This window comes from Grammomys surdaster, unplaced genomic scaffold (assembly GCF_004785775.1).
Source record: "Grammomys surdaster isolate TR1022 unplaced genomic scaffold, NIH_TR_1.0 99, whole genome shotgun sequence".
Lineage (NCBI taxonomy): Eukaryota > Metazoa > Chordata > Mammalia > Rodentia > Muridae > Grammomys > Grammomys surdaster.
Genome location: NW_021604578.1, coordinates 5939596 through 5966422, shown reverse-complemented (window position 1 = coordinate 5966422; position 26827 = coordinate 5939596). Strand labels below are relative to the sequence as shown.

Sequence of the window (26827 nt, the reverse complement as noted above, 5' to 3'; positions counted from 1 at the left end):
GATTAGGAACCAGAAAAAAGGCAGTGCAAGTTAAAGGAGCAGCTTAGCCAAGTATGTGGAACTGAGAGATAGGGACCATGTAGATAGCTGAGGAGTACTCCACAGGCTGAGGAGTACTCCACAGGCTGAGGAGGGCAGAGATTGTTTGAAACTCCATTTGGAGGGTTCCTACCTCTGTCCACATCAACTGTCAGGGAGGCTAGACAGATATCGTTAGGAAGCCATGAAGGAACAGGATGCAGGGGGTAGGAAAGCAGCACGCAGCTCCTCCCTGTGTCCCAGGGAGGATGGACTGTTGACCCGCATTATGAATGGCTCTTTGCCTTGGTCTTATGCCTTGTTCAGTCATGGCTTCCATCTCAAAGGCTGGAAAGCCCAGCATTGGCAACATTCTGCTTTGGTTTAAGTTGAATCAAATACCCTTTATGCCATGTACTGAGTCCTGCCTCAGTCAAGTCAGTGACTGTGCTCATAAGAATACGGTTGGGCCAGGCTGTGGTGGCGCATGCTTTTAATCCCAGCACTTGGGAGGCAGAGGCAGGCAGATTTCTGAGTTCGAGGAGGCAGAGGCAGGAAGATTTCTGAGTTCGAGGCCGGCCTGGTCTACAGAGTGAGTACCAGGACAACCAGGGCTACACAGAGAAACCCTGTCTTGAAAAACCAAAAAACAAACAAACAAACAAACAAACAAAAGGATACTGTTGGTTGAAATCTGTGTGTGGATACATGCGTTCCCTGGGGCATCTGTGTTATCCAGCAGCCTGTTTATAGACATGTGGCAAGGTCACATGAACCTGTTTTCCAGGTTGTTCCTCATACCATCTCTTTATATATAATGCCTGTAGTCTCTAGGTTTTGAGATGTTACCATTTTTACTTAAAGTGACACAAATCCCATGTGTCTGTAGCCTTCACTGTCTTAGTGGAAAGTCCCTGGGTTCATTTGTTAAGTAATAAGTTTGTGAATATCTTGTGTCTAGATACTCTAGATCTAGGCTTCTAGACCTAGGTGATGAAGACAAAGTGTGAACTAATCAGACCATTCCCCCATCTGTGTGGAGTTTTCTCCTCTGGTGGGGGAAAGAGGGAGGTAGAGACAAGAAACATGTGAAATTCATAACATGTTGAATAAAGATTAGTACTATAGAAAAAAAATAAACCAGAAAAGCAAATATTTTACTAACTTTTGAAAGGTAGGAATAGACACAGCTATTTTCTCAGCTTTCAGCCAATATCATGAACTGGTATGTGGTTTTGGAACAAATTCCTCATTAAAGGGTGTGTGATTTGGCAGAAGGGATGTATTTCTCCAGGAAAACTGTCCTAGAAGTGAGTGCTGTCCATGTCCCTAAAGTGCTCTCCCTTCTGAGGTCTGTCATCTGTGGTCAGCCCCTCTCCTTGTTTGTTCACAAGTAGCTTAACACAGCATATTCCAGGAATGTGAGGTTAGGCCTGTTATCTCGAATAATCTTCTACCCACAGAACTCCAAAGAAACTCTCATAGCACCTGTGTATGAGTCGCTGTGATTTTCCCTTGAGACCCTAACTGAACTTTTCAACCCTTGTCAGAAACACTCCTGTAAGATCAAAAGACTTTGCTTAAAGGAAGTGCACCACAGGAATGGGCAAAGCTGAACTGCTAAAATTTTTGGCTAAATTTTGTCAAAACAAACACAGCCCCAGAGACTTGTTCTGAATTCCAGCAACTCCTTTGGGGTGTTGGGAGTTCTCACCATTGTGTTTGGGTCACAGACTCACTGAAGCTAAATTCCCATCCAGCTTGAGCATTCTCTGCTCTCTGGTCTGAACTGTATTCGCCAGTGTTCCAAGTACAGTCAAGAGGAAAGGAATTTGATCAGAATTTTGGTAACTACAAATCAAAGAGGAATAACTAAATCGTCCAGTGGCTATTTCAGAATTGAAATTAAGTAGATGGAATCTAACCAGGATAAAAATAAATACTTCCATTTGCTTTATTACCGTGAATGTGTCCTTCCATGGTAGAATAATTTGATTGTAATTAGGAGATGTATACTAGCATTAGAGACACACGATTTATTACAAAGGTGAGGGCTCACGATTCGGAGGTAGCAGGCTACCCTACTTATATTTCTGTTGCTATGATAAAATACCCCAACAAAGAATGATTTAGAGAGAAAGGGGTTTATTTCAGTTTACAATTCCAGGTTATAGTTCATCATAGCAGGAGAGTTGACAGGAAGTTGTATCACATACATAATCAAAGCAGAAATAAATAAATACATGTATGTTACTTGCTTACTTGCCTATGTTTAGCTCTGTTTCTCAACTCTGAAGTAGTCCAGAACTCCCTGCCTAGGGAATAGTGCTGCCCACAGTGGGTTGGGTCTTCCTACATTAATGAACTTGATTGAGACCACTCAAAGACATGCCCAAAGGCCAACCCAGTGGAGATAATCCCCCATTGAGACTCTCTTTTCAAGGTAAGTCTAGGCTGTGTCAAGTTAATTAAAACTCAATCACAAATAACCTCAGACACAGAAAACAATTAAGGAAACAGTCCCTTCTTTGTCCAGAAAACATGATTAGGCTAACTTACTAGTTACCCTGATCCATATGTTTCCAAGGAAGAGAAATGAAACCTCAGAGGAACCTAAATCTAACAGTTTAAATTATCAAATAAAACAATCAAAACTGTCATAACTTAGTCACTTTAAATAAGCAAGTAGAACTTGAAACTTTACTGTGCTGCCCATTAGTAGGAAGGCTGGGTCATGTACACTCAGTACGTGTTACTGTTGGAAGTGTGATTAAACTCAAGAATTCTGCTACCAACCCAGCATTCTCATTACTACACCACATTGCATTTTCCCCTCAAACCTATTCCTAGGGTGAAGTGGTATGTCACTTATTTCTAGGATGAAACGTGAGTTACACAGCACAGTTCCTCTCTCATGCTCACTCAGACTTCATGAGATGAAGACTTGTTTCTGTGCTTTAGGGATTCTTAAGCTGGGGCTTCTTTTTTTTAGCAGCTCTGTCACAGTTTGGGTTTGAGTTTCAGCTGGTTGGTGCTTTTGTTGGTTTCAGGTGGAGCAGGAGTTGATTTACTATGTTCATAATGGCAGTGAGGAGTTTCTCAACAGTCTCACCATCTTGGCAAACAGCTCCGAGCTTGGGAAACAGAGTCTGCCTCAGACTCTATTTGTGATGGTTGAGTCTGTAAATGACGAGACTCCGGTAGTAACAGCCAATAAAATCCTCCAGGTGAGTGCTGCATGCTATTGATTTGATATAAGAACTCCAGGGCAACCAAACTGATTCTTATTTATATCATTGCTATTGTAAAACAGCAAGTCAAATGTATGGCCATGTACATATGGTAGCCTGTCTCCACTAGGGGAAAGAATTATTAGCTATACTTGTCAATATCCTCTTGGATACTGTTGGGAGGTAATACTTTCTGTATTTCCTTTTACTTTTTTTAAACACTTATTTATTTGACTCTGTGTGTGTGTATTGTTTACATATAGACACACAGTATGGCACATTTGTGGAGGTTGGAGAACAACTTGTAGAAGCTAGTTCCTTCCTTTCACCATGTAGGTTTCAGGACTCTAGCTCAAGTCCTCAGGCTTGGTGGCAAGTGCCTGCTGAGCCATCTTACTGGCCTGGTTTTCTGCATTTCTTGAGCTGGTACCACTCACAGTGTTCTTGCTGAGATGTGGTCTTTTGTGGTAGGTTAGGGAGGTGTCTGCACATGGCCAGGTCTCCCTAGGCTGGTAACACAGTGGTTAAGAGAGTAAGGTTTGCAGAAGGCATATATGATAAGAGTCAAGACTCTTGAATGTGTGACCCTGTGATTTAGTTGTATAAATTGCTGTGAACAGACACCATGACCATGGCAGCTCTTATAAAAGAAAAATTTAATTGGGGTTGGCTTACAGTTTAAAGATTTAGTCTATTATTGTCATGGCAGGAAGCATGGTGGCATGCAGGCAGAATGGTGCTGGAGATGGAGCTGAAAGTTTAACATCTTGATCTCAGGGCAGCAGGAAGTGACTGTGATCTATTAGCCCTGGCTTGAGGTTCTGAGATCTCAAAGTTCTCCCCCAATGCACTTCCTCCAACAAAGCCATGTCTACTCCAACAAGTTTATCTCTCAATACTGGCACTCCCTATCAACCTTTGGGGAACATTTTTATTCAAACTACCATATTCTACCCCCTCGCTCCTGTAGGCTTATAGCCATGTTATAATGCAAAATGCATATTTTTGTCCAACTTCTAAAAGTGCTCATAGTCTATAATGGTACCAAACTTGTGTCAAAGTTCAGTCTCTTCTGAGACTTGTGTAATCTCTTAACTGTAATTCTCTGTAAATCAAAATGAAAAAATCAGATTACATACTTCCAATATCACAGGACATTAAATTACCATTCCAAAGTGGATGAAAGAGAGTCTAGTGAGGAAATAATGGACCACAACAAAACCAAAAGCCAGCTGGGCAAACTCCAAAGTCTGCATCTCTACATCTGATGTCAAAATGTTCTTCAGATCTTCAACTCCTTTCAGCTTTGTTAACAGCAGCTCGCTTCTCTCTCTTGGACTGGTTCCATTTCTGTGAGTAGCTTTCCTTGGCAGCCATCACATGGCTCTGGCATCTCCCACATCTTAGAGTCTCCAAGGCAATCCAGGCTTCACCTTCACAGCTTCACACAGTGGCCTCTCTTGGCCTCAGTGCAGAGACACCCCTGACACATCCCTGACCTCAGTAGCTTTCCTTAGTCTTGGAGAAAGATTTCATAACCCCTTTCAGTAACCAGACTTTTGACTACTATGTGGGTTCCTGATGTGGTAAATTGTTACTACACTCCAAACTCCCAGCAGGTGTGTGTGCCTACTCTACACCCACCCAAATGTTTTGGATTCACAAATCACACACACACACACACACACACACACACACACACACACTTATTTTTAATATGCCCTAAGCAACGCAGAGGCTGACACTTCTAAGCCTCCCTGTGGCTAACACATTCCCCTCTGATATTCCTGAGTTAATACTTCCTTTATCTTTGCTGTCCTGGACCCTGCTAGGCAGCCCTGCTGAGGCCACTTTCCCCTTGCACCTATATTTTGACTGCCTCACCCTCCTGCATGGTCATCTCCTAGCCCTTTTCATGGCTGAATCCTTTCTTCCTCTTCTCCATTTCTTGCCCAGGAATCCTAAAAGTCCCACCTCTATCTTCCTGCCCAGCCATTGACCAATGGGAACTTTATTTCCCAATCAAAACCAACTAGTGACAGGGAACCTCAGCACAGATGTGTGGGTTTCTGTGTGTTTTGGGGAGCCAAATTAACACAAATAATATTAGAGCCAATCCACAACAGGTTCCTTTTTCTTCTACCCTTCTTCACCCCTCCTTATTCCCTTTCAACCCCCTAACACTAGGTAGGAGAGAAAAAAGGATAGAGGAGAAAGACGGAAGGGTGTAAGTAGACGAGTTCCTGCTGATTAGGGTTGTCAAGTTCCTTGGAGCAAGGTTGATCTTCTCATTAGCATATCGAATTTCTTCCTTTCTTTGCACACAACTGTGTGACAAACTGCAACCAACAGCATCTAACCACCAACCAGGCCTTTGTATTGGGACTCTAACATTTAAATATCCTCTGAAAAGCCTCCAGAATTCCAGATGTCACATACTTGTAGATACTATCTGCAGCTGGAAGAGCTATCCCCCTACTAAAGCACGAGGCAAATCATAGTCACCTGCTGTGAAGCAGCCCCCTATCCCCACACCTGGGATTAAAACAAAAACATAGTCCCATAATATTTCTGTGTTTTTACTAAGAAATCAACATTTTCTTACTATACCTTTTTTTTTTCTATCCTTGACTCTAAAGCCAGAACCATGTGGCCCAAGCTTCCAAGTTCTGCTACTTGCTCATTCTGGAACTCAATTACATGTTCACCATCTTTCTGTTTTTCATTTGTATCCTTCACTGCCTAAACCTGGCTGTTCTGGAACTCTCTGTAGATCAGGCTCATCTTAAAATCCACCTGCCTCTGCTTCCCCAGTGCTGGGATTAAGGGTGTGTGCCAGCTAGCACACCACACCTGAAGCTATTCTCTAATTCCTCTTCACAAGTTGGAAGCTTAAGTGGACCTTATCCCGAGGTCCTTGTCCCGAGGTCATACTCCCTTTATTCCACTTAACATCAGTCTTTTCTTTATTCTGCTTATCTCCTTGAACACAGGATTTAGGTTCATTCCACTTCCTGGTGCCCCCTTTTTCCTTGAATTGTACACTGTAGTTTTCCTTGCTTAGTTTGCTCCTTTTCAGTATAGATCTTTATTAGAGTGAACACCAGTAACCATACAACAAAGTCAGTACTAGGCTATTTTGAAATTTTCTCTGCCAACACAAATAATCTAATACTCTTCAACTTAGCCTCAAGCAGACTTTTCAGACAAGGGAAAAAAAAGTAGGGTTTTATTTTCTCCCCAAAATATCACAAGAATAGTCTCTAGGCCCCATACTAGTATTCTTTTCCTCTGAAACCTCTTTAGCCAGACCCACAGTTCAAATCACCCTCAGCACCACTGTCTCCTGTGTTCTTACTTAGGATGGCCCATTAATCCCACTTAAAGCATTCAACTGCTTTTCTAATCCTAAATCTCAGAGTCCACATTCCTCCAAACAAAAGCATGGTTGGGTTTATCACAGTAATACCAAAGTCTCTGGTACCAATTTCTGTCTTAATTTGGGTTTTACTGTTGTGAAGAGACACATACCATGTCCACAGCAACTCTTATAAAGGAAAACATTTAATTGAGGATAGCTTATAGTTTTGAGGTTTAGTCTATTATCATCATGGTAGGAAATATCATGGTATGCAGGTACACCTGGTGCTAGAGAAAGAGCTAAGTTCTACTTCAACAATCAAGATGAGCTCTACATCTTGATATGAAGGCAGCAGGAAGAGAGAATAAGCCACTGGGCCTGTCTTGAGCTTCTGAAATCCTACAGCCTACCCCTAGTGACATACTTCCTCCAAGAAAGCCCCCCCTCCAACAAGGACACACCTCCTAATAGTGCCACTCCCTAGGAACCTATGGGGGTCATTTTCACTCAAAACACAATATGCCATTCTCTCAAGGCTCAGAGATCCTTTTGGAAGAAGCGTCAGGAAGATTGTAAGAGCCAGGGGTGATTGATAGCATGAAGAAAACAGTATTTTCCAGGCATGATAAGACAGATGCACATATGAACATAGCAATTGTGACAGCTTGCACAAGACTTTTGAAAGCTCTAGCCAGACAAAATTTCAGCATACATAGGGAAGGCAGACTTGTAATCCCATGATTAGCTGAAGAACTATTAACATTTGATAGTTATTGAGAGAAGGAGAATTAGTTTTCTTTAATGATGTGCCCCCAGGCTAACTATACACTAGGGCAGGTGCTGCCACAAGATTAGCTGGGGAGTGGTGGTACACACCTTTGATCCCAGCACTTGGGAGGCAGAGGCAGGTGGATTTCTGAGTTCAAGGCCAGCCTGGTGTACAGAGTGAGTTCCAGGACAGTCAGGGCTATACAGAGAAACCCTGTCTTGAAAACAAACAAACATCAAAACAGAACACTAGCTGAGCAGTGAAAACTGGACTCAATGGGAAAAGAAGAGAAAAAGAACAGGAGGAGGAGGAGGAGGAAGAAGAGGAGGAGGAACAAGAAAAAGAAGCGGTAGCTTTCTCAAAGTTGGATGGGAAGGGATGGAGGATGGTAAGGGGGAAGAACTGGAAAGTGCTAAATATGAAATTCTCAAAGAACTAAAAATAGTATAGAAAAAGGTGGTCCTTAGAGATGAGCATCTGTAATTGGTCTAAGCAGGGAACACTAGCTTTGAATACCATGGAAGCCAAATTTTACCCCTTCAAATACAAAATCATTCCCACAGGCCTGAGGCTGGGCTGTGTCTGTTGCTATCATGAAATTATTGAAGTAATTTGGAGGGAAAATAGGTTTGTGTAGCTCGCAACTTTTTATCCTGGATCTGGGGCCAGCTCCAGTGAAGGCCTCATGTCAGAGACATCAAGATGTAAGAGCTCCCGAAAGAAAAAGTTCCATGACCAGGCAGAAGACCTCAGCTCTTGTAAGGCATAATGTTTTAACAAACTATAATTAGGTTCCACTGCTTAAGTACTTTTTCTTCCTATTGCTTTATACTGCCTTTCATTCTTTCCAGTGTGAACTTAGACTGGCTTTCAGAGTCCTTCTTCACTGGTCCTCTGTCCCTTTGTTTCCAAAACTTGTTACATTCACAGCTAAAGAATAGGAAAATCTGAGTAAATGTCTCTGATTGTCCATGTGGTTGAATTTAAGTATGGGTCTTGATTCCATCTGTGTTAGTTTTGACAACCAGCATAGATTAACTGTTCTATAATAAATATTTGTATAGAGAACTGGGAGAGAGTTATTTAAAAGTTGCCAACAAAATATAAATATGATAAATGTTTAGGGAGATGGAAACATCAGTTATTATGACTTGATCGTTACATTGTATCTTACAAACTTATGTAATTTAATAGCATTCAATTTTAAGATCAAAGCCAAAACTGTATTCATGAATTGCATATTTAGCAGTATACATACTACTTGAGTGTGTACATGCTTTGACATATATTACTATGTACAGTTTTAATGCAGTTTCTTATTTTAAAAAGTAGTCTCCATGTCTTGGTTAGGAAATGAAAACTCAGAGGAAAATGAGGTTCCTGGTTAGGGGTTCGCTGTGAGTTCTGTTGACTTCTGCTCCAAGAATCTTCACACTGTCTTTAGTGTGCTGTTTTTGGGGAGGGATTTTAGACATACACTATTTTTAATTTAAAGGGTGTTGATTTTGGTATCTAAATGGTGTTGGGTTCCCAGGGCCTTGCTCATGCTAACCAAGTACTTTAACTTATTTTTTAAGCAGTAAGTTTCTAGCCCAGCATACCATGAAATGGCATAGCATATCCCCATTTATGAATGCCCATTGAAGCAAATAGGAAAGGCCCTTTGTTGACAGTAGTGACCAGATAGGTGACAGAGAAGACCAGGAAGAAAGGAATAACCGTGAAATAGGAAGCAGTAAACCATGGCCTCAGTTTATGAAGCATTGCAGGACCAGTTAATCTGCTGTGCAGGCAGCCCAGGGGCCTACCTCCAGCTAGGCTAAGTAGCCAGTCTTGCATTGTTAACAATGGCTGGAGTTTTAACATTTGTCATTATTTGTTTGGAAGCAGTGGGATCACTTAGGCTTTTTAGAGCTTTATTTATCTTACAGCTTCTCTCCTCTGTGTTTCCTGAGGAAAGTGCTTCTGCTTTTGGAACTTGTTAGTTTGAGTTTTTCTTTGCAGTCTTTACCCGGCTCTCCTGGAATGCTTTGTACTGGCTGTTCAAGCTTCTAGACATCCTGTGTTAAGTTACATTTGCCCCTCTCCCCCACACAGGCTCTTCTGTAGCAGTTCCCACAGAGGTTGCTTTGCAGTCATCTGAGAAGAGACCTGTTAGCTACTGAAAAAGGTTGTGCTGTCAATGGTGGTTAAATACTGCTATGAAAGTTTACATTTATTGTATGTTCCCTGAGTCCTGGTCCCTTCTGTAACTGTAATTGTCTTCATGGCCCTCTGAAGGAGCTGCCAGGAACACTAAAGCACAGTGTAGTCGGAAAGGAAGGGTGTCCTTGAAGCCCAGTCTCTCTCCACCATTCAGGATGAGTGTGGTCAGAGGGCAAGGGTATTGCAGACAGGGAAGCTTTCTCCAAGGGCAGGACTTTTTCATGGAGGCATGTGTGTAAAGGGAACCAAGGCCTCTCCTCGGTGGGACTGGCAGGCTGTGCCTAAGATTTCTTTAGGGGAAACAAATGGAGCAAAATCAGCAAAAGGAAGCAGCACTTGGGTGGAGCTGGGTGGAAACTGGGTCAGCTCTCGGAGTGCTTTCCCAGTGAAGTCAACAGTCAGTTGGTCCAGTGAGTTGTGACAACACATGCAAATGGCTTCTACCACTCGAAGCTCAGTAGTTGCCAAGTGGCCGAGATATTTTTCAAGGATTAGTCAGGTAGGCAGGTACCTTCTGCCTGGTAAGAACCTAAATCCCAGATTCTCAGGAGAAAAGCAGGAGTCTGTCACAGACCACATGGCACCAACAGTTTAGACACAGTGAGCCCCAGTTATCATTTGGGGAATATTTGAGCCAGTGTAGCAAACTCGTTAAGTGCCAGGTACCATCTAAGGGCCAGACTTACGAGTGAACCTTGATCAGGAGAAGAATCTGCTGTTCATTCCCGTGAACTCTAATGAGGAAAGAAAGGGATTGTGTGCTTGGATGACCCATTTGTATGCATATTAGGGGGAAGAGCCTTCCTGGCCAAGGAGTATTCCATGAGTAATCAATCTGAAGTAAACCTGGCATGAAAAACCCAGAGCGATGGGTGGGAGGAAAAGAATGATAAATATTAGCTCCATGTTTAGGGTTGGTTTCTGAGCATAAGGACCCCTTGGCACGATGCAGTTTCGTTCTTTTGTTTTTCAGAGATACTACTGGGCAGCAGCCAGCATTTTCGAGCCACGCCCCTCCATCTCCTTGTGAGTCAGGCTCAGCTATAAATGTATCACTTAACTGATGAAATTATTTCTCATTTAATTTTTTCCATGATTCTTGTAATCAAAGGAGGGTTGCAATAAATATTTGAGGCAAGGAAGATTTAAGTCACTTGACAAATGACAAAGTTAGTTAAAGTAGGATTTGAACCTGGGTAGTTTGGGCTCAGAGTCCACAACCGCTTACTCATAGTGGGAATGATCTGGAGGTCACAGGTCTTATGGTACCAGACCAATATTTTTAACATGTGTTAAATGAAATAGAATGTGTAATACCAAATTATCTTATGTCACACACACACATACATGTGGGAAAAAATAAAGCCGCTGCTGTGGAGTCCCCGGGGGTTTCCACGCTGCAGTGGGTCCCACATGCAAGAGGAGGTCTAAGGTTCCAGGGGCCGGGATGCTTTGGTGGCGACAAGCCCCAATGACACGAGGAAGTCCTTGGCTCTAAAAGGGTTTATTGTCATGGCAGATGGTGGATGGATCTGGTTGTACCCCCGTAAAACTCAGGGCAGTCCCAAGTTATATAGGGAGGGAGAAAGCGGGAGGATCTGGGGAGGCATGCTTAATTTGCTCCACCCTCTGGCCTTCATTAGTATGTAAATCCCTAGGACCTGAGGCCTCTAGTCACACCCTCTACCTGTGCACTTTGGGAGGGGCTGTAATGGCCTACGTGACTGAACAATGTAATTCTAACCCAGGACCCTGGGTTCTCGGGGCATGCCGAACTCCTGCTGATTCTCACACAGAGTCTCGGAGTTCTAGGCACATGCCCAGCCATGAACCAGAATACCCTTACGCAGTCCCCCCCACACACACACACACACATGGGTGGTGTGTAAAATGTGCTAATTACTTTGGGTAATTGAAAGGCACTGGAAGCCATGAAACTAACAAAGGTAGATGTTTTTATATGGATAAAAAATGCCTCCTCCATTACTCTTTCTGTTCCTGGAAACCCCTGGCCTGTCTGTCTGTATAAATGTATATGTGCATTTGTGAAGATGTGCATCTATATATAGAATGTAGGTCAGCATTGGGTATTCTTCATCCATATCTCCACCTCATACTTTTGAGGCAGAATCTTTCACTGGCCTAAAGCTCACACTTTGTCTTGAAAGACTCTCTAAGAGGAGACCCAGGAAGGACACGGACCCAAAGACACTCCAAGACCATCTTGCTGTAATCACAAGAGTCAGGTACTTTATTATCGAAGCTTCGGGCCAATACGTGCCTCACACAGGAGGTAGAGGTATCGACGTTGAGGCCCAGAAGCTTTGGGTTAATATAGGCAAAGGCCGGGAGGGTGGGGGGAGAGGGTTGTGGGTAGTCACACACAATTGGTTGTTTCAAATGTCTGTAATGTGTGTAAGCAGATCTCAGGCAAAGGTTTGACAAATCTCGAGGAAATAGTCTCTGGTCCCTGTGACCTTGGGACCCAGTGTGAATGTTTATCTGAGCCAACAGACCATCTGGCTGAATTTAATTCGAAAGTCCTTGGGACCTCTGGTGGGAGTTTTCCTAGAGGAGGCTAAGTCAGACATCACGGAACAGATTCCCAGAACACTCAATTGGCCTTTGTTTCTCCAGCTCTGCATCTCCTGTGACGGCCTTGGGTTAGCAAGCTAGCTGACCTGCAATTTTACCCGTATCTGAACCAAGGCTCTCTGTTATATCATTGATCTCAACTAACTAAAAATTCCTTTTCAGTCTATCCTGGCTCCCTGGCCAGGCTAGGGAGCCTGTAAGCACTAGGGATTCTTTTGTCTTCCCACCTCTAATGTTGGGATTACAGGCAAAGCCAGACAAACTTGACTTTGTACGTGGGTATTGGAGATTGCTTGGGTCCTCAGGCTAGTACAGCATGCATTTCACTGACTGAGCCATTGTCTCGCCCTGAAAGGTCACCTTTTATGAGTTGAGTCATGTTTTAGGAGTTCATCTCTTAAAAGTGCTAAATCCTGAGGTCCCAGAAATGGATACCATAGGGTTATAACAAAGTTGCTACCTCCTATAATAACTGCACTCTCTGCACCAAGTACTGCCAGAATTCTTAACTGTGTTAAGAGTCATCTGTCTTCCAGGCAGAGAAGCCTGCTTGTTGTCCTCAGCTTTGAAGTTTCCTTATGCCTATTCAATGTCCTAGCTCTGCCAGACAAGTTAACCCTGCCTGTTCATTGCCCTTCCGCATAGGTTTGCCCTTCCCAGCTAGAGAGTAGGCTGGGATGGTGAACAGTAGGTACTTCTTTCAAACCTGGCCATCTCACTTTATGGTCTGCTGTGCTCATCCAACGTCATGGACATAAAGGGAGAAAAATAACAAATGAGAAGGGTTAACCAAGTAAAGGTTATAAAGTTAAGGGGACACACATACACACACACACACACTGAGAGAGAGGGAGAGAGAGAGAGAGAGAGAGAGAAAGAGAGAGAGAGAGAGAGAGAGAGAGAGAGAGAATATATAAAATTGCCTAAAGCCTAAAGGTTTTAAAACAATGTAGTCTTGTGCATTGAAATTTTGAAGCATGATGATAATATCTATTATCAATCTCAACTTAATTTCAAATAGAAAAAGAGCCAAGCCGCAGCCAGGAATTGGCCTTCTTTTCTTAGAAAGTCTGTTCTAGGCAGTTCACAGAATCTAAGATATGCTATGATTTTCTGCCCCCAGTTACATTTGTTTTCAAACTATTTCTCCCTCTCCCACTAGACTGGCTGGTAATGATGGCAAATTAGCATGGCATGACCAAGCATATTGACCACACTGCAGGGAGTTTCATAAATCAGCTCCTGAAAATATTAAAGGATTATCAGGTCTGTCAACAGTTTTCTGGAAGTGAATGCGAACAGTGTATACACTAAGTTAAAACAACTGCTACTCGAGTACATTGTCCAGTAGCAGATGTGTGAATAGTTCTTTTCAAGTATAGGTGATCGTTTCTGACAGTGACATTTATTTTTTTCACAGTGGTGAAGCACTACTGCTTTCTTCTCTACAGCTACAGTACAGGAGCCCAGGGACCTGGAGGAAGTAGGCAAAGCATGAGCTTCCCATGGAGTTAAGGGTAGAGATGATGTGAGGGCCAGAGTGTGGCTTAGAAGTAGGTTACTTCTATAACGTGTGCATGGGCCTGGCCTGGAGAGGGTAGGTGGGATAAGGGCAGTAGATATGACTTGCCCAAATAACAAAGTTAGGCAGAGATAGAATCTGGAACAGAGGCAAAATGTGTCTCCCACAAGGCCTTCAGGTTTACATATTGTTTTTAAAAATATCACACTGATTTATTTGGGATATAGAGTAGCAGGGCACACACATACACCAAACACAAGTATTGATGCCAGAGGACAACTTGCAAGGAGTTGGTTTCTCCTTCCACTGTGTGTGTCTCAGGGCGCACACTCAGATCCTCAGGTTTGGTAGCAGGTACCTTTTCCCACTGAACCATCTCCCTGACCCAGACTTTCATGTTCTTTCCAATCTGCATTTTATTAAAACCTTCAGGTGATCTTACATGGCCTTATTCCTCCTACTTTTGTCAGGGCCTGAAGATAGCAAGAACTTTCACCCCAGTCTGCTTTGGAGAAGACACTGGGAGTAGAGGGAACTCATGATGACATCCTGGACTCTGGACGGGGATTCAGAGCCAGAGTCTGAGCATTACCTTTTCTGGCTTAGAGTTTCAAGTGATGTCTTTCTCCTAAAGGAACAGGTCCTTAAACTGCAGGCCTTGCAGGTCCATCTCTAAGGGGGTTTGGTGCCCTGAGTGGAATTTTTTATTAGTGTTTTGACAAACCAGACTCAGAGTTAGGCCATCCCTAGTGACTCCTTTGTATTCTGCTCTGAAATCCATTCTTAAGAGTGCTTTGAGTTTAAGTGATTTTTACATAGGACACATAAAATTCTAGCCACAAGGGGGCTTGATTTTCCTGTTTTCAAAAAACAAAACAAAACCAAAAAACAAACAAACAAACAAACAAACAAACAAACCTGTAATATAATACTATAATACTTTGCCTTGTTTTTACTTTAAAAATAGGCTCAGCTTGTGTGGTACTGGGGATTGAACTCAGGACCCAGTGTGTGCTAGTCAAAAATTATCCCTTGGAGTTATACCTCCTATCCCACTCCCCAACTTATCTGTTTGTTTTTGGCAAGTACTTATAGAAGGAGCTTTGCAAACCAGGTGCAGTGAAGGCTGCAAAAGTCAGTGGCAGTCTGGGAGTGCCACACAGCAGGGCAGCTAGTCAGAGTACTCTATACAACTCCCCTGAAACCCAAAACAAAGGCCAGAGTCTTTAAATGTTGATAGCGCAACTTGGATGACATTGGGTCACTAGACACAGTTGGTAACCCAGTAGGTTAGCCTCTCTTCCTCTTACAAGCAGGGGTGAATTTTGATGTACTGCCCCCAGGGCAAGTGTGGCTTGTCCTCAGACACTTGCTTTTTGAACCTTACACCACTTTCATCTGCCTTCAAGGTTGAGCTCATGGCTGCTCTTCTCTCCCCATGTATTTGAAGTTACTGTGACCCAATGCTGGGCTCTAGACTAAGCTGCCCTTGAAGCAATGGCACTGCTAATTGAACTAAATAGGATGCGAATAGAAATGAAGACCCACCGAGGGTGCTTTTGTTCTGAGTGACAGGTTCCCCATTTGTTTTGGAAGGTGACATATTCCAGAGGTGAAAGGGGAAAGCAGTGTTTGGCCTTAGAGGAACTGCAGTGGAAAATCTCTGCTCCTGATTGGAAAAAAATGACTAGGGTCTACAAGTTACAGGAAGGGAAATGGTAACACATTCTCAAGTTAATTTTCATTCCTGAAGAATAAAAATAAGCCACATGGAATGATTTAAAAATGTAAACCTTAAAACTGGTGGTCATGGTACTGTTAAACAGGCCAATTTATACATTTTATAGAAACTGTGGCTTTTCCACAAGTTAAATTAAGCCTCAATCCTTATAATCTGAACACGCCATTAATTTTGTATTTCTAGTAGACACTGAAAAGTTGTTGTCCTTAGGCTGAGAGAGAAACGGTCAGTAATTGAAGTTGTCAACAGGTAAATAAATGCCCTATCCTGGATGGGTGCTGTGAAATTAAGCAATATATGCAGTGTGAGATAGGAAATAGCCTTGGTGCTATTATCATAACTGGGGTGACTTTAGAGTAGTGTTAAAACATGCAATGGCTTGAGAAGATGGCCTGCTGGTTAGGACACTTTCTGCTCTTGCAGGCTACAGTTTGCCTTCCAGCTTCTTCATTGCAGAGTTCAAGACTATGTGTAACTCTAGCTTCCAGGGATCAGATTCCGTCTGCTGGCTCCCCAGGGCACCTGTACACATATGTGTATGCATGTCTATGCATACATAAAAATAAAGAAAACCTAATAGTTTTAAAAGTTACATTTGGACTGAATGTGTATCTTTGGTGATGGAGTACTTGTTTAGCACATAAAAGAACCTGGCTTTGCCACATAGCAGAACAGCCAAATACAGTCTTATCCTCAGAGCCAAATCTCATGAAGGAAATGGACAAACAAAGCTAGTATTTACAAAGACTCACTGTATGTCAGGTGAGGTTGTGCTAAGTACAACATACATAATATCTCTACTATTCCTTGTTACTAATGAAGAAATTAAAATCTAGAGAAATTAAGAAATGAGGAAAAGGTTATATTGCTAGGAAATACCAAGACAGTGATCTGAACCCTGGTTTTCATTGGATGACAACAAAATCCAATGGTTTTGAACAAAATTACTTTGAACACAAGAATTTGAATTTTTAGCAGTACTGTTTTTATTGGCATGAGCTATTTTTCAAGCTAGTGAACTGCCTTAGTTGCATTTGTATTGTTGTGAAGAGACCTCATAACCAAGGAAACTAACAAAAGAAAATGTTTAACTACGAGCTTGCTTATACTTTTAGAGGGTGATTCAAAGGCCATTATGTCTGGGAGGCTGGCAGCAGGCAGGCATGGCATTGGAGCAGTAGCTAAAGGCTGACATCTGATTGGCAAGTTGTAGGCAGAGAGGGCAACTAGGCCTGGTGTGGGTCCTTGAAACTTCAAAGCCTCTGCTCAGTGATAACCTCCTCCAACAAAGCCACACCTCCTAATCCTTCCCAAATAGTTCCACCAGCTGGGGATCAAGCATTCAAACATATGAGTCTATAGGGTCTGATGTGTTTATATAAAGATAAAGAGAATATGTTCTGTGGGGGGGGGGTGATGAGGTATGGGGGAAGAGGATGTCTCAGCGGGCCCATGCCGAGGTATCCCTTACCCCTGAGGGACCAGCCACACAATGGTATAGTATAGAATAGAGTTTATTCAGGGCATGGGGAGGGGAGCCAGGAGGGAGGCAGAGAGAGAGAGAGTAGAGAAGTAGAGGCCAGCCATGAGCATGTGGAGAGAGGGGGAAGGGAAGAGGGAAGGGAAGAAGAGGAGGGAGAAGCAAGAGAGCAAGAGTGCAAGAGAGAGCTCTAGGAGGGGGCAAGCAGCCCCTTTTATAGTGAGCCAGGCCTACCTGGCTATTGCCAGGTAACTGTGGGGAGGAGCATATGTGGGGGTGGAGTTTAGACAGAATGCTAACTGGGCCATATTTATTCAAACCACCACAGTAGCTTTGTAGAGTTGAACACAGATTTGCGTGTGTATGTGTGTGTGTGTGTGTATTTATGTGTATGTGTACACATGTAGGGACTTTTTATGTATAATTTATGATCATATGCCAACATTCACAAAATTAGGGGATTATTGACAAAAGAGGTTTCCCTTGCTCTTTGTAGTGGAACTTTGGATATAATTTGATTTTTTTTTTATTGTCTGGATATCAGGTTTGGTATGAAAACTTAAAAACCCTCCATGCCTTCTGAACTCCCATCTGAAGTCTGTTTTGGTGACATGGGACGTGAATTGTCACTGAAAACGTGCCCCTTTTTCTGAGGAAAATTGTTCCTTTTGAGCATGCAGGGTATCAATTTAATGGTTTAGGAGGGAAGCTTTGGATACTCTGCTAAGAAGCATAAAGGCAGATACAGTGTTGGTCTGCTAGTAAAAACTGGCACATAGACTCAGAAGTGTGCACATGGTGTCTCTGGGTTCTGTAAGAAACAACTACAGGTAGAGGTGTGAAAATCGAGTTAATGATAAAGCCACTTTTTTGGTGTTAGTGAAATGTCACACGTCTTAGTCACTATGAAGAGACACAATGACCAAGGCCACTCTTACAAAACCGAAGTTTTAAACTGGAGGCTTGTTGGCAGTTTCAGAGGTTTAGTCCATTATCATCATGAGAGGAAGCATGGCAGCAAGCATGGTGCTGGAGGAGTTGAGAGCTACAACCGGATCACAGGGAGAGAGACAGGGGGTACACAGAGATACACAGAGAGAGACTGGGATGAACAAGGCTTTTGAAACCTTAAAACCCACCCCAAGTGACACACTTCCTCCAACAAGGCCACACCTCCTAGTCCTCCTAATCCTTTCAAAGAGTTCTACTCCCTGGTGATTAAGCATTCAAATAGATGAGGGAGGGGCATTCACCACATCATGTGACTCCCTGATTATAGAAACTCTGATATCTGATTCCATCCAATGAAACTCAGTACCCAAATCATTTTCTTTCTTTTTTTTTGAACCTAAGGAAAAACTCTGCAGTTGGGTCCTTTATTTCTTTTATACACTAGGCCATGAATTCGTATGGAATAGGCTCCAGCAGCTCGGGCTCTTTCCCATTAGTCCTCACAAAGTGTGCTTCTCTGGGTGGTGCAGGCTGGCGCTTCAGCTGAACACAGGTGCCCTTCTCTTTGGCTTCCTTTTTCTTCTGATCGTTCTCCTTCGCCCGCTTCAGGAAGCTGTCTCTGCTCTTCGAGTGGTTAATGTGCTCAGTCCGCACATTGATCCTCTTGGCCAGAATCTTGCCCGTAACTCGTTTGTTTACAGTGATGCCCACGGCATGCTGGGTGACATTGTAGACTCTTCCGGTTTTGCCGTGGTAACACTTATGGGGCATTCCTTTTTGAACAGTACCCATTCCCTTGATGTCTACAATATCTCCCTTCTTATAGATTCGCAAGTATGTGGCCAAAGGAACAACTCCATGTTTCCTAAAAGGCCTAGAGAACATATACCGAGTGCCTCTCCTCTTTCCCTTTGTGTTGGTCATTTTGGCAAGTTAACTGGAAGATGGCTGCCTCCCAAATCATTTTTGAAGCAACAGTGAGCTCCTGCTCTCCCACCACCCACTCTCCATGAGGCTGTCTACCTTTCCATGGTGGGGAATGTTTCCTTCTCACTGGCAAGGCTCTGAGTGTGTTGTCAGTCCCCCTGCCTTTCCTTCCTCTGTAACTCTCATGTCTAATCCCTCAACACCTTTAGCGGATACCCAGACCCAGACCACTTCCTGCTCTGCTGTGGCTTCAAGCCTCCCTTCTGTAATTCATTGTAGATTTCTCATAGTCACCCACTGACTGCTCTCCTGCTTCTACAGACTATCGTGACGTAAAGGCCAGGTGGGTTGGATATTCTGTACACAAGTCAAGACTGTACTTGGATTCTCCCCCTGCCCTCCAGGACAAGGTGACATTCTGACAGTGCATATTGGAGCATCTCTTATGTTCTGAGACATCTCCTTTTCTTCTTTATCTTGCTTACTTTCTTTCTGCCATAATGACCTCTTCACTACCCCTCTTACCCCATCTAACTCCAGTGTCCCACGTTCTTTTTCCGTTCTGTTCCTGAATATGCACATATGTGCATGGCTTCTCTTTTACCATAATTGCCCTTTTTCCAGCAAGCCTCCTGTTTTAACAGTGTACATCCCAGAACCCCCTACTGAGGTTCATTTCCTATTGTGCCTGTTCCCTCCTCTCTGTGTTCTTCTGAGCCCTCTGCTGAAGTGCAGGTTTCACAAAGACATGACTGCTTTTGTTCCATTCACTGCTGCAGTGCTAACATCAAAACATTTGCTGGCACACGGTGGATGAGCAGTAAATTTGGTTAAGTGTTGAGTTAAGGGGTTTGAGTGCAGTACCCAGCATGCCCATAAAACCATCAGCCGCCCAGTGATGTAAACCCAGTGCTTCAGAGGTGGAGATGGGCAGATCCCTGGAGCTCTCTGGACAGTCAGCCTAGCCTAATGTGTGTCCCAGTGAGAGACTAAAAAAATATACAAAGTGCATCGCCCTGAAGAAAGACACCTGAGGTTTTCCTATGGCCTCCACAGGCATGTGCATACATGTGTGTACCTGCACACCTGTGAACATGCATACACATCTGCACACACACACCTGAACACACATGGAGTATGGAAGAGATGGGGTAAGCGAGAGAGTGGGTGAGAGCAGGAGACACACAGAGAGAAATGTTCAGGCAATGTGAATCGATTTTTAACAGGAAGAGGAAAGCAGCTGTGTTTCTTATTCACAGTTACAGATGTGAACCATCAGTACAGCAAACAGCACAAGAACAAAGAAAACTGGCCCTCGTTTTCATGTAAGACAGGAAGAGTAGAGGGAATAACTATCAGCCAGCCAGTGATGGTGTTTGTAAACCCAGTGCTTCAGAGGTGAAGATGGGCAGATCCCTGGAACTCTCTGGACAGTCAGCCTAGCCTAATGTGTGTCCCAGTGAGAGACTTTGTCTAAAAAGTAAACAAAGTGCATCGCCCTGAAGAAAGACACCTGAGACAGTGTGCAATGTGCATTCTTCCTCCTCAACTGTTTACAAGCTGGTGGCACCATTAGCTCCTTAAAGCAGTGTGTAGAGAGCCTCAAGCCAACCTAAGAAAGTAGGTGCTGCATTATCTGACATTCCATGTGGTGTATTTAGCTTATGGTCAGCACACAAGATGCTTTGTAACCAGTGACTGTATGGTTGGATATTTACATCAGTGAGTATGCACTGTTGAGTAATTAATTTTGAGTAAATAATTAGTTAATACTTTTAATCTAAATCATGGGCACCAGGCATGTACATGGTATATATACATATATGCAGGAACCTATATGCATAAAAAGTAATTCTTTAAAAACTCAAGTGAATTGCTTTAGTTTTTTTCATCTTTTCACATGGGGTCCATGGTCCTTTGTCCTGGAATTGGTTCTCTTCTCTTTAAGGTGTGGGTGAATTCTGTCACTGAGGTGACCAGAGGGGATCTGTGTGCAGTAGATGGGGACTCTTCCCCACAGGACTTGGTCTACTACATTACTCCTCCCAGCAACGGGCATCTGGCTCTCAAGTCCGCTCCTGGCAGAAGCATCCAGAACTTCACTCAGGCTCAAATTGATGAGGGTCAGCTCGTGTTTGTGCACTCTGGTAAGTCACAGAGCAAAGCAGTGTCAAGTACATGTGTTCCGAGCAGTGAGGGACGTGGCTGTCAGCCTAAGAGTTGCTGACTGAAAACCACGGAATGTAGAAACTTCCCAAGGTCTGTGTTTTTCTTAAAGCAACATGTTTAGGAGAGCTAATGAAAGCATTAGTGTCTGCCCGAGCTTTCCCTGAGGCTTACTCAGAAGGGCATGTAAGGTCAGACCTTCCATGAGAGCCCACTCCTCCCACTCACTGTCATAGCATCTGTCTGTGACTCTCCACCCTTGCTTTGGCTGTGAGGACAGTTGGGGCCTGTTTATTTTCTCCCTTCCCCATTACAGCGCAAGCCTTCTAAGGAAGGGCAGAGTCTCTGGTATCCGCAGCCCCTCAAACAGTGACTAGAACATAGTAGATGCTTAATAAATAAAACTTTTTTGAACAAATGAAATATTTTTTTTACTACTAAGCACCAACTGTGAAGCAGGTTGTAACACTTCAGATCCTGAGTATACATTAGCAGACGAAGCAGGTTTTGTACAAGGAAGTGGTTCTCATCTAGTTAAGAGAATGAATGAACAAATGATTGTAACTATCATCATGAGAGATCCTGATGTTGCTTGGAAGGCTCTTTCTGCTTTACTAGTCATCGGTGAATCAGTAGTGACAACATTTGCTAGAACTCTGCTGAAATGGTGGCCCAGGAACTCTGCCAGGGAGGCCTGGCTTTGTTACGAGACTGGCCTTGTCAGTGGACTGGGGTGGGCAGCAGCTGGAAGGAGTGCGACCCAGGAACACGTGACCTAAAAGCTCAAGTCTTATCTTTCCCCTAGTTGGTTTAAACTGTATTACTTGAGACTATAATAAGGAAAAAGAAGATAAGACACCTTCTAAACTCAGAGGCAACAATACCCTGGTTATCTATAATACACTTAGCACACAGACTCCCCAAAGAATCTGAAAACAATTTAGCCTATGGATGCTCTCATGCGGTGGTCACAGACTGGAGCCCAGGGCTCAGGGTTTAGATTTCTTCCGGCACTCTCCTAAATCTCTTCCGTTCCTCAGGGGGTGCAGTACACAGAATATATCGTTTCACAAGTACTCTTCAGGCCTCTAAGCCATACACCGTCATGACCCCATTTTTGGGATGAGAAAACTTATGTCACAAAAAGATGCAGCTTGGCCTGACCCTTCAGGGTGTGGCAGATGGGAGGACCAGGGTTCCTATTAGCAGCACAGGATGGAAACAGCAGCTAGCTCTCAGGGTGGATTGGCTTGTCAGCTACCAGGTCAATATCTGCTTTTAGCAGATAGAGAAAATAACTTCTAAGCACTAAGGAAAGAAAGGTAGAGGCCAGGATAACAAGGACTAATCCATTATATCTCGTAAATGGATACTGAGACCAGCTGATAGCTCTCAAAGCAGCCGGAGCCCAGCTGCAGATGACTTGCTGGAACCAGCTGCACGTCTGCCCATCACCAGCCCCAAACAAAGGCGAAGTTTAATTAATCTCCTTTAGAATCTTACATTTGCAAAGTGCTCTGATTTAACCTAATTCCCCAGTCCATACAACAGTCTGAGTAGTTTGACACAGCCAAGATGTGGGCAGCCGAGGTCTCTGTCGCTTGCCCTCCCGGCAGTACCCTTGGGAAAACACAGCTCTGCTGTAGAAAATCCACAGGTCACCCTATGTGTCTGCTTCCTTCTTTGTCTTCCTTTGGTCTGAGTCAGTTAGATCTCACTGTATGTAACACTCTGTATTTGTTCTGATATAATCTTTTTGGATTCATGAGGTACTCCCAGAATTCCTAGTGGTTGGGGCATTCTCTCTTTAATTTGGTGTTTCGTTGAAAATTTAAAAAATAATACAACTTTGAGAAGCTATTTCTAGGAAAGCAAGCAGATGCAAAACATTTGGTTTTGGGCCCTGTTAGGAGTTAGACACTCAGCGTCTTTTTTTCTCCCTCTCTCTGGTTCTTTAATGGTGACCTATGGATATGTTGGTTAAAAAAATACTCACCACCTGTAAACATTCTTCTGAGGACTCGAGGCTTCCTAATGAGGAAGCTAAGGTTTGCTTATCTAAGGCTTAAACGACATCAAGCTTCAACCTGCCTGCTGTCAATCAATCTGTGTTACTAAGGGAGTACACGCACATAATTGCAGTCTGGCCATACGGCCTTGGTTCCTTGCCTTAACAAAGATACATTTTTACCTAGTGCGTTCTGTAAGGGCCTGTGGGCTTTTAATTTACTGCTAGATGGACATTCTCAAAGAGTGACAGGGATGTGGCCACCAGCCTCCCTGCATAGAGATCTTGCCCCTGCCTTGTGAGTCAGACTGGTAAAGCACTCTGGGGAGTTGGATCGATGCTGGTCCATCTCCATTTCTGTGATGTCCATAAGTTAATTTTCCACTTTGCTGGTATCATTAGTCTCTGACAGAGGGTGGGGGTGGGATCTGTTTGCAGATCCTTAATGAAGGCCAGGCCAGGTCTTTCCCTTCCTTTCTCTTTCACTCTTAGAGTATGGCTAATTTGAGATAGATTTTGTTTGTTAATTTCTTTTACTTTTTGCAATTATAATTATATAATTTATCCCCACCCTTTCCTTCTTCCCAAACCTCCCATCTACCCCCCCCCAACTCTCTTTCAAGTTCAGGGCCTCTTTTTTCCATTGTTATATGCACATGTGTATGTATATATGTCTATGTGCTTACAGGGTTGACTATTTGGTATTGGATAGCCAATTAGTGTGCTCTTCCCTGGGAAAGGCTGTTTCTCCAGCTCTCAGGATTCCTTAATTGTCTACTCTTTTTGTGCAGGACTGAGCTGCAATCTTCCCACCCTCTCTTCTGCATATTTTGCTAAAAGTATAACTGTTATTAACTAGTTGCAGGATGCTAAAAATTCCCTTCCCTTAAGTTCCAATTTTCAGTATTAAGCTTTATCAACGTCTCAAAAATCATTTGTGTGGTTATAGGCATCCATTATATTATTTACATAATTTATTGACAAAATAATAAAATACAGGCGATATGTATTTTTTAAAGTTTCAAAAATTTCTCAGTGGTAACATCTGTGCTTTGTTTTTAATACGTCAGAATCAAGGGAATCTGTATATTAACCTTTACTGATGTGTCTCCATTTTGTTTCTTGTCAGTAATACAATCAAGCATCACTTAAAGTCAGGGACACAGTCTGAGAAATGATTTCATCAGTGTGCAAACATCATGAATCTTCCTTACACAAAGTAAGCAGGCTGTGACGTCTCTGGTTGGTATAGTCTGTGGTACCACAGTCTTATAGGCTGTCTGTTATGGATCCAAATGTTACCTGGCATTCGATTCAGCAAGCTCGATGGGTAGTTAACACATTATGGAATTGCTCTGGCTTATTTTTCAGGGGACCATGGAAGGAGATAGAATGAAGGTAGGTGACTTTTTCAGGATAATCAAATTGACCAGAGTGTATGTTCTTCTTTTGAAGGAGCAATGTCAGGTGGCTTTAATTTTCAGGTTACTGACGGTTTGAATTTTGCACCTCGACAAATCTTTAGCATCACCGCCCGAGCTCTGATCATTAGCTTAGAAGTCAACAGAGGATTGAGCATCTTCCCAGGTAAGAGGCTTGGCAGGTGTGCGGGGAGGGGTAAGTGTTTTCCTAACCAACTAGAGAATCCACTTGTATGGCATAAAGTGGTGTCTCTTACTGTAGAATGACTCTCGAAACATCTAGTAAGCCTGCCTCCTACCCCCACAGAATTCTCAGCAGAAACTTGACAGCAGCAAACAGCTTTGCTCTGCAACCTTTTTTCCCTTTTCCCAAGAAAAGGAAGGCTGCAGCGCAGAGGCAGGAGTCATGGAAAGGGGTGTCCTTACTGTTAATGTGCACTGCTCTTGTCTCCTAAGTCTTTACAAACCCCAGGCTACTGTTTATTTATGTATTTATGTCTATTATGTATGTATTTAGAGATATATCTCCTGTAGATCAGGCTGGCCTTGAACCCACTGTCTGCAGATGACCTTGAATTTCTGATCTTCCTGCCTTTGCTTCTCCAGTGCTGGCATTATAAGCTTATACCACTCTGCCCAGTTTACATGGTGCTGGGAACTGAACTCAGGGCCTTGTGCAAGCTAGGTAAGCACTGCACCATCTGGGCCAGCATCCTTGTCTGCCTTTACATTCTCAAACTGCTTGTATTCTCTGCAGCACCCGGGGGCTTGCCAGTGTTTTCTGTTAGTACTGGCTTTGAGTGGCTGTTTGCTAGTAATCTAGACCAGACTGATATAGATGGAACTGTGAACCCTTCTGGATAACAACCTTAGGAAAGGGAAAAATGTGTCCAATGGCAAGGGCAATTTAAAAAAAAAAGGAGGAAAAAACAAGCTGGAATTTGTTATTTGGCAAAAAGCACTGAGATGCAAACATAGGAAGCAAGAACATCTCAATATGGCCTGAGTGTTGGGAAGAGCCGGAGCAGCCCTGCACTTGATAACATACTTAAGAGGACAGACGTTAGCCATTAAACATAGATGAGAAAAGACGCTGGTGATTTTATTAATTATGGTCCCACCAGCCCCCGTGCCTGCCTCTCAGAAATTGAGTGGAAGTCTCTGAAATGGACTTAGCTCATTAGGAAAAAAATTTTTTAGATTAATTATATTTTGTAAGTGTTCTGCCTGCTTGTATGTCTGTGCACCATGCGCATGTCTGTGCCTACAGAGGTCGGAGAACATCAGGTCCCCTGAAACTGGGATTACAGATAGCTGTGAGCTACCATGTGGGTTCTGAGAATTACTGAGCCATCTTGTCTAATTTTTCTTTTTAAACTTCAGTTGGCCTTAAAGTGGAACTAGATTTGGATCCACCAGATTAGGCAGTGTCCCAGTGTTTCTGTGCTTGTGAGCTAGGTAATATGTTCTTGGGGCGTTGGTGGGCTCTGTGACGTAAAGAGGATATACAGATCAGTAGTGAGGAGAGCGCCCTGCCTCCATAGGAGACTTCAAGGAAGACACACTTTGTTTGCAGTTGTCTCACAGTAACTGCTGGGATGCTTTTGTTCATTTTTATTGTGATGCTGAGGGTTGAAAGTAGGACAGCTCTCTACCCCTGAGCAATAGCCCCAGCCTTTAAACGTTCATTTTGACGTTGTCAGTTGTCCTCAGCTTTTGAGTTTGTGGGGGAAAAAAAAACCTCTCAAAATGCAGCAAGGGATTCGTCCCTTATGATGCTTCTGTTATAAAACTTTACTTTGTTCATGCTCTGTACATTTTCTCTCTGAGTACATGTGAACCTTCCATCATTTTCCCCCAAGGCAATTAGGAAGCCATTTAGTGTTTTAAAAAAAATAAATGATCAGCTACAGCTCAGTAATCAGAAAAACATGGTAATCTATTTTTAAAATTCCAAAACTAGAGTAATTCTGGCTGCTGCAAAAGATTAAGTTCCTTTCATCTAGTGCAGCAGAGTCTGGCTTAATAATTGATGACAGTTGTATTCTAGGAAAGACAGGAACCCTGTAACTTAGACGCTTCTGAGTTTCTGGTAGATATTTTACTGAATCAATGAAGCTGGAAAAGAATAAAGTGGCCAAATTCCTTCTTTACTTTCAGAAGATTGTGTCAGCCTTACAGTCTTTACAGCTTTGTGTGCATTGTTGGCCACTGTCCTCCTAATGTTTTGTTTTCCTAGCAAGCCTTACTTACATCTGCTGTAACCCAGCCCTTGTGTGCCTCCAGAACTCACTCCCGGAACTCAGCCTCACTTGCACTAACCCTTCCTGGCCAGTTAGCTCAGTTGATATTCTTAGTCACCACTATCTCCACCCTGCCTTGTGTCCTGTTCTGGCTCTTGGCCAGGAGGGAGGAAGATGGATCTTCATATCT

General features: G+C 43.2%; 1 protein-coding gene across 1 annotated transcript in view; it reads left to right on the top strand.

Annotated features, from left to right (window-relative positions):
- LOC114634705 (chondroitin sulfate proteoglycan 4-like) overlaps nt 1-26827 on the top strand; it is a 54229-nt gene that overhangs the window by 7494 nt on the left and 19908 nt on the right. Inside the window, exons 5-7 of the mRNA XM_028783319.1 lie at nt 3069-3245; nt 20748-20946; nt 24429-24560. Of these exons, the coding sequence (XP_028639152.1) occupies nt 3069-3245; nt 20748-20946; nt 24429-24560 (508 nt within the window). The remainder of the gene's footprint in view (nt 1-3068; nt 3246-20747; nt 20947-24428; nt 24561-26827) is intronic.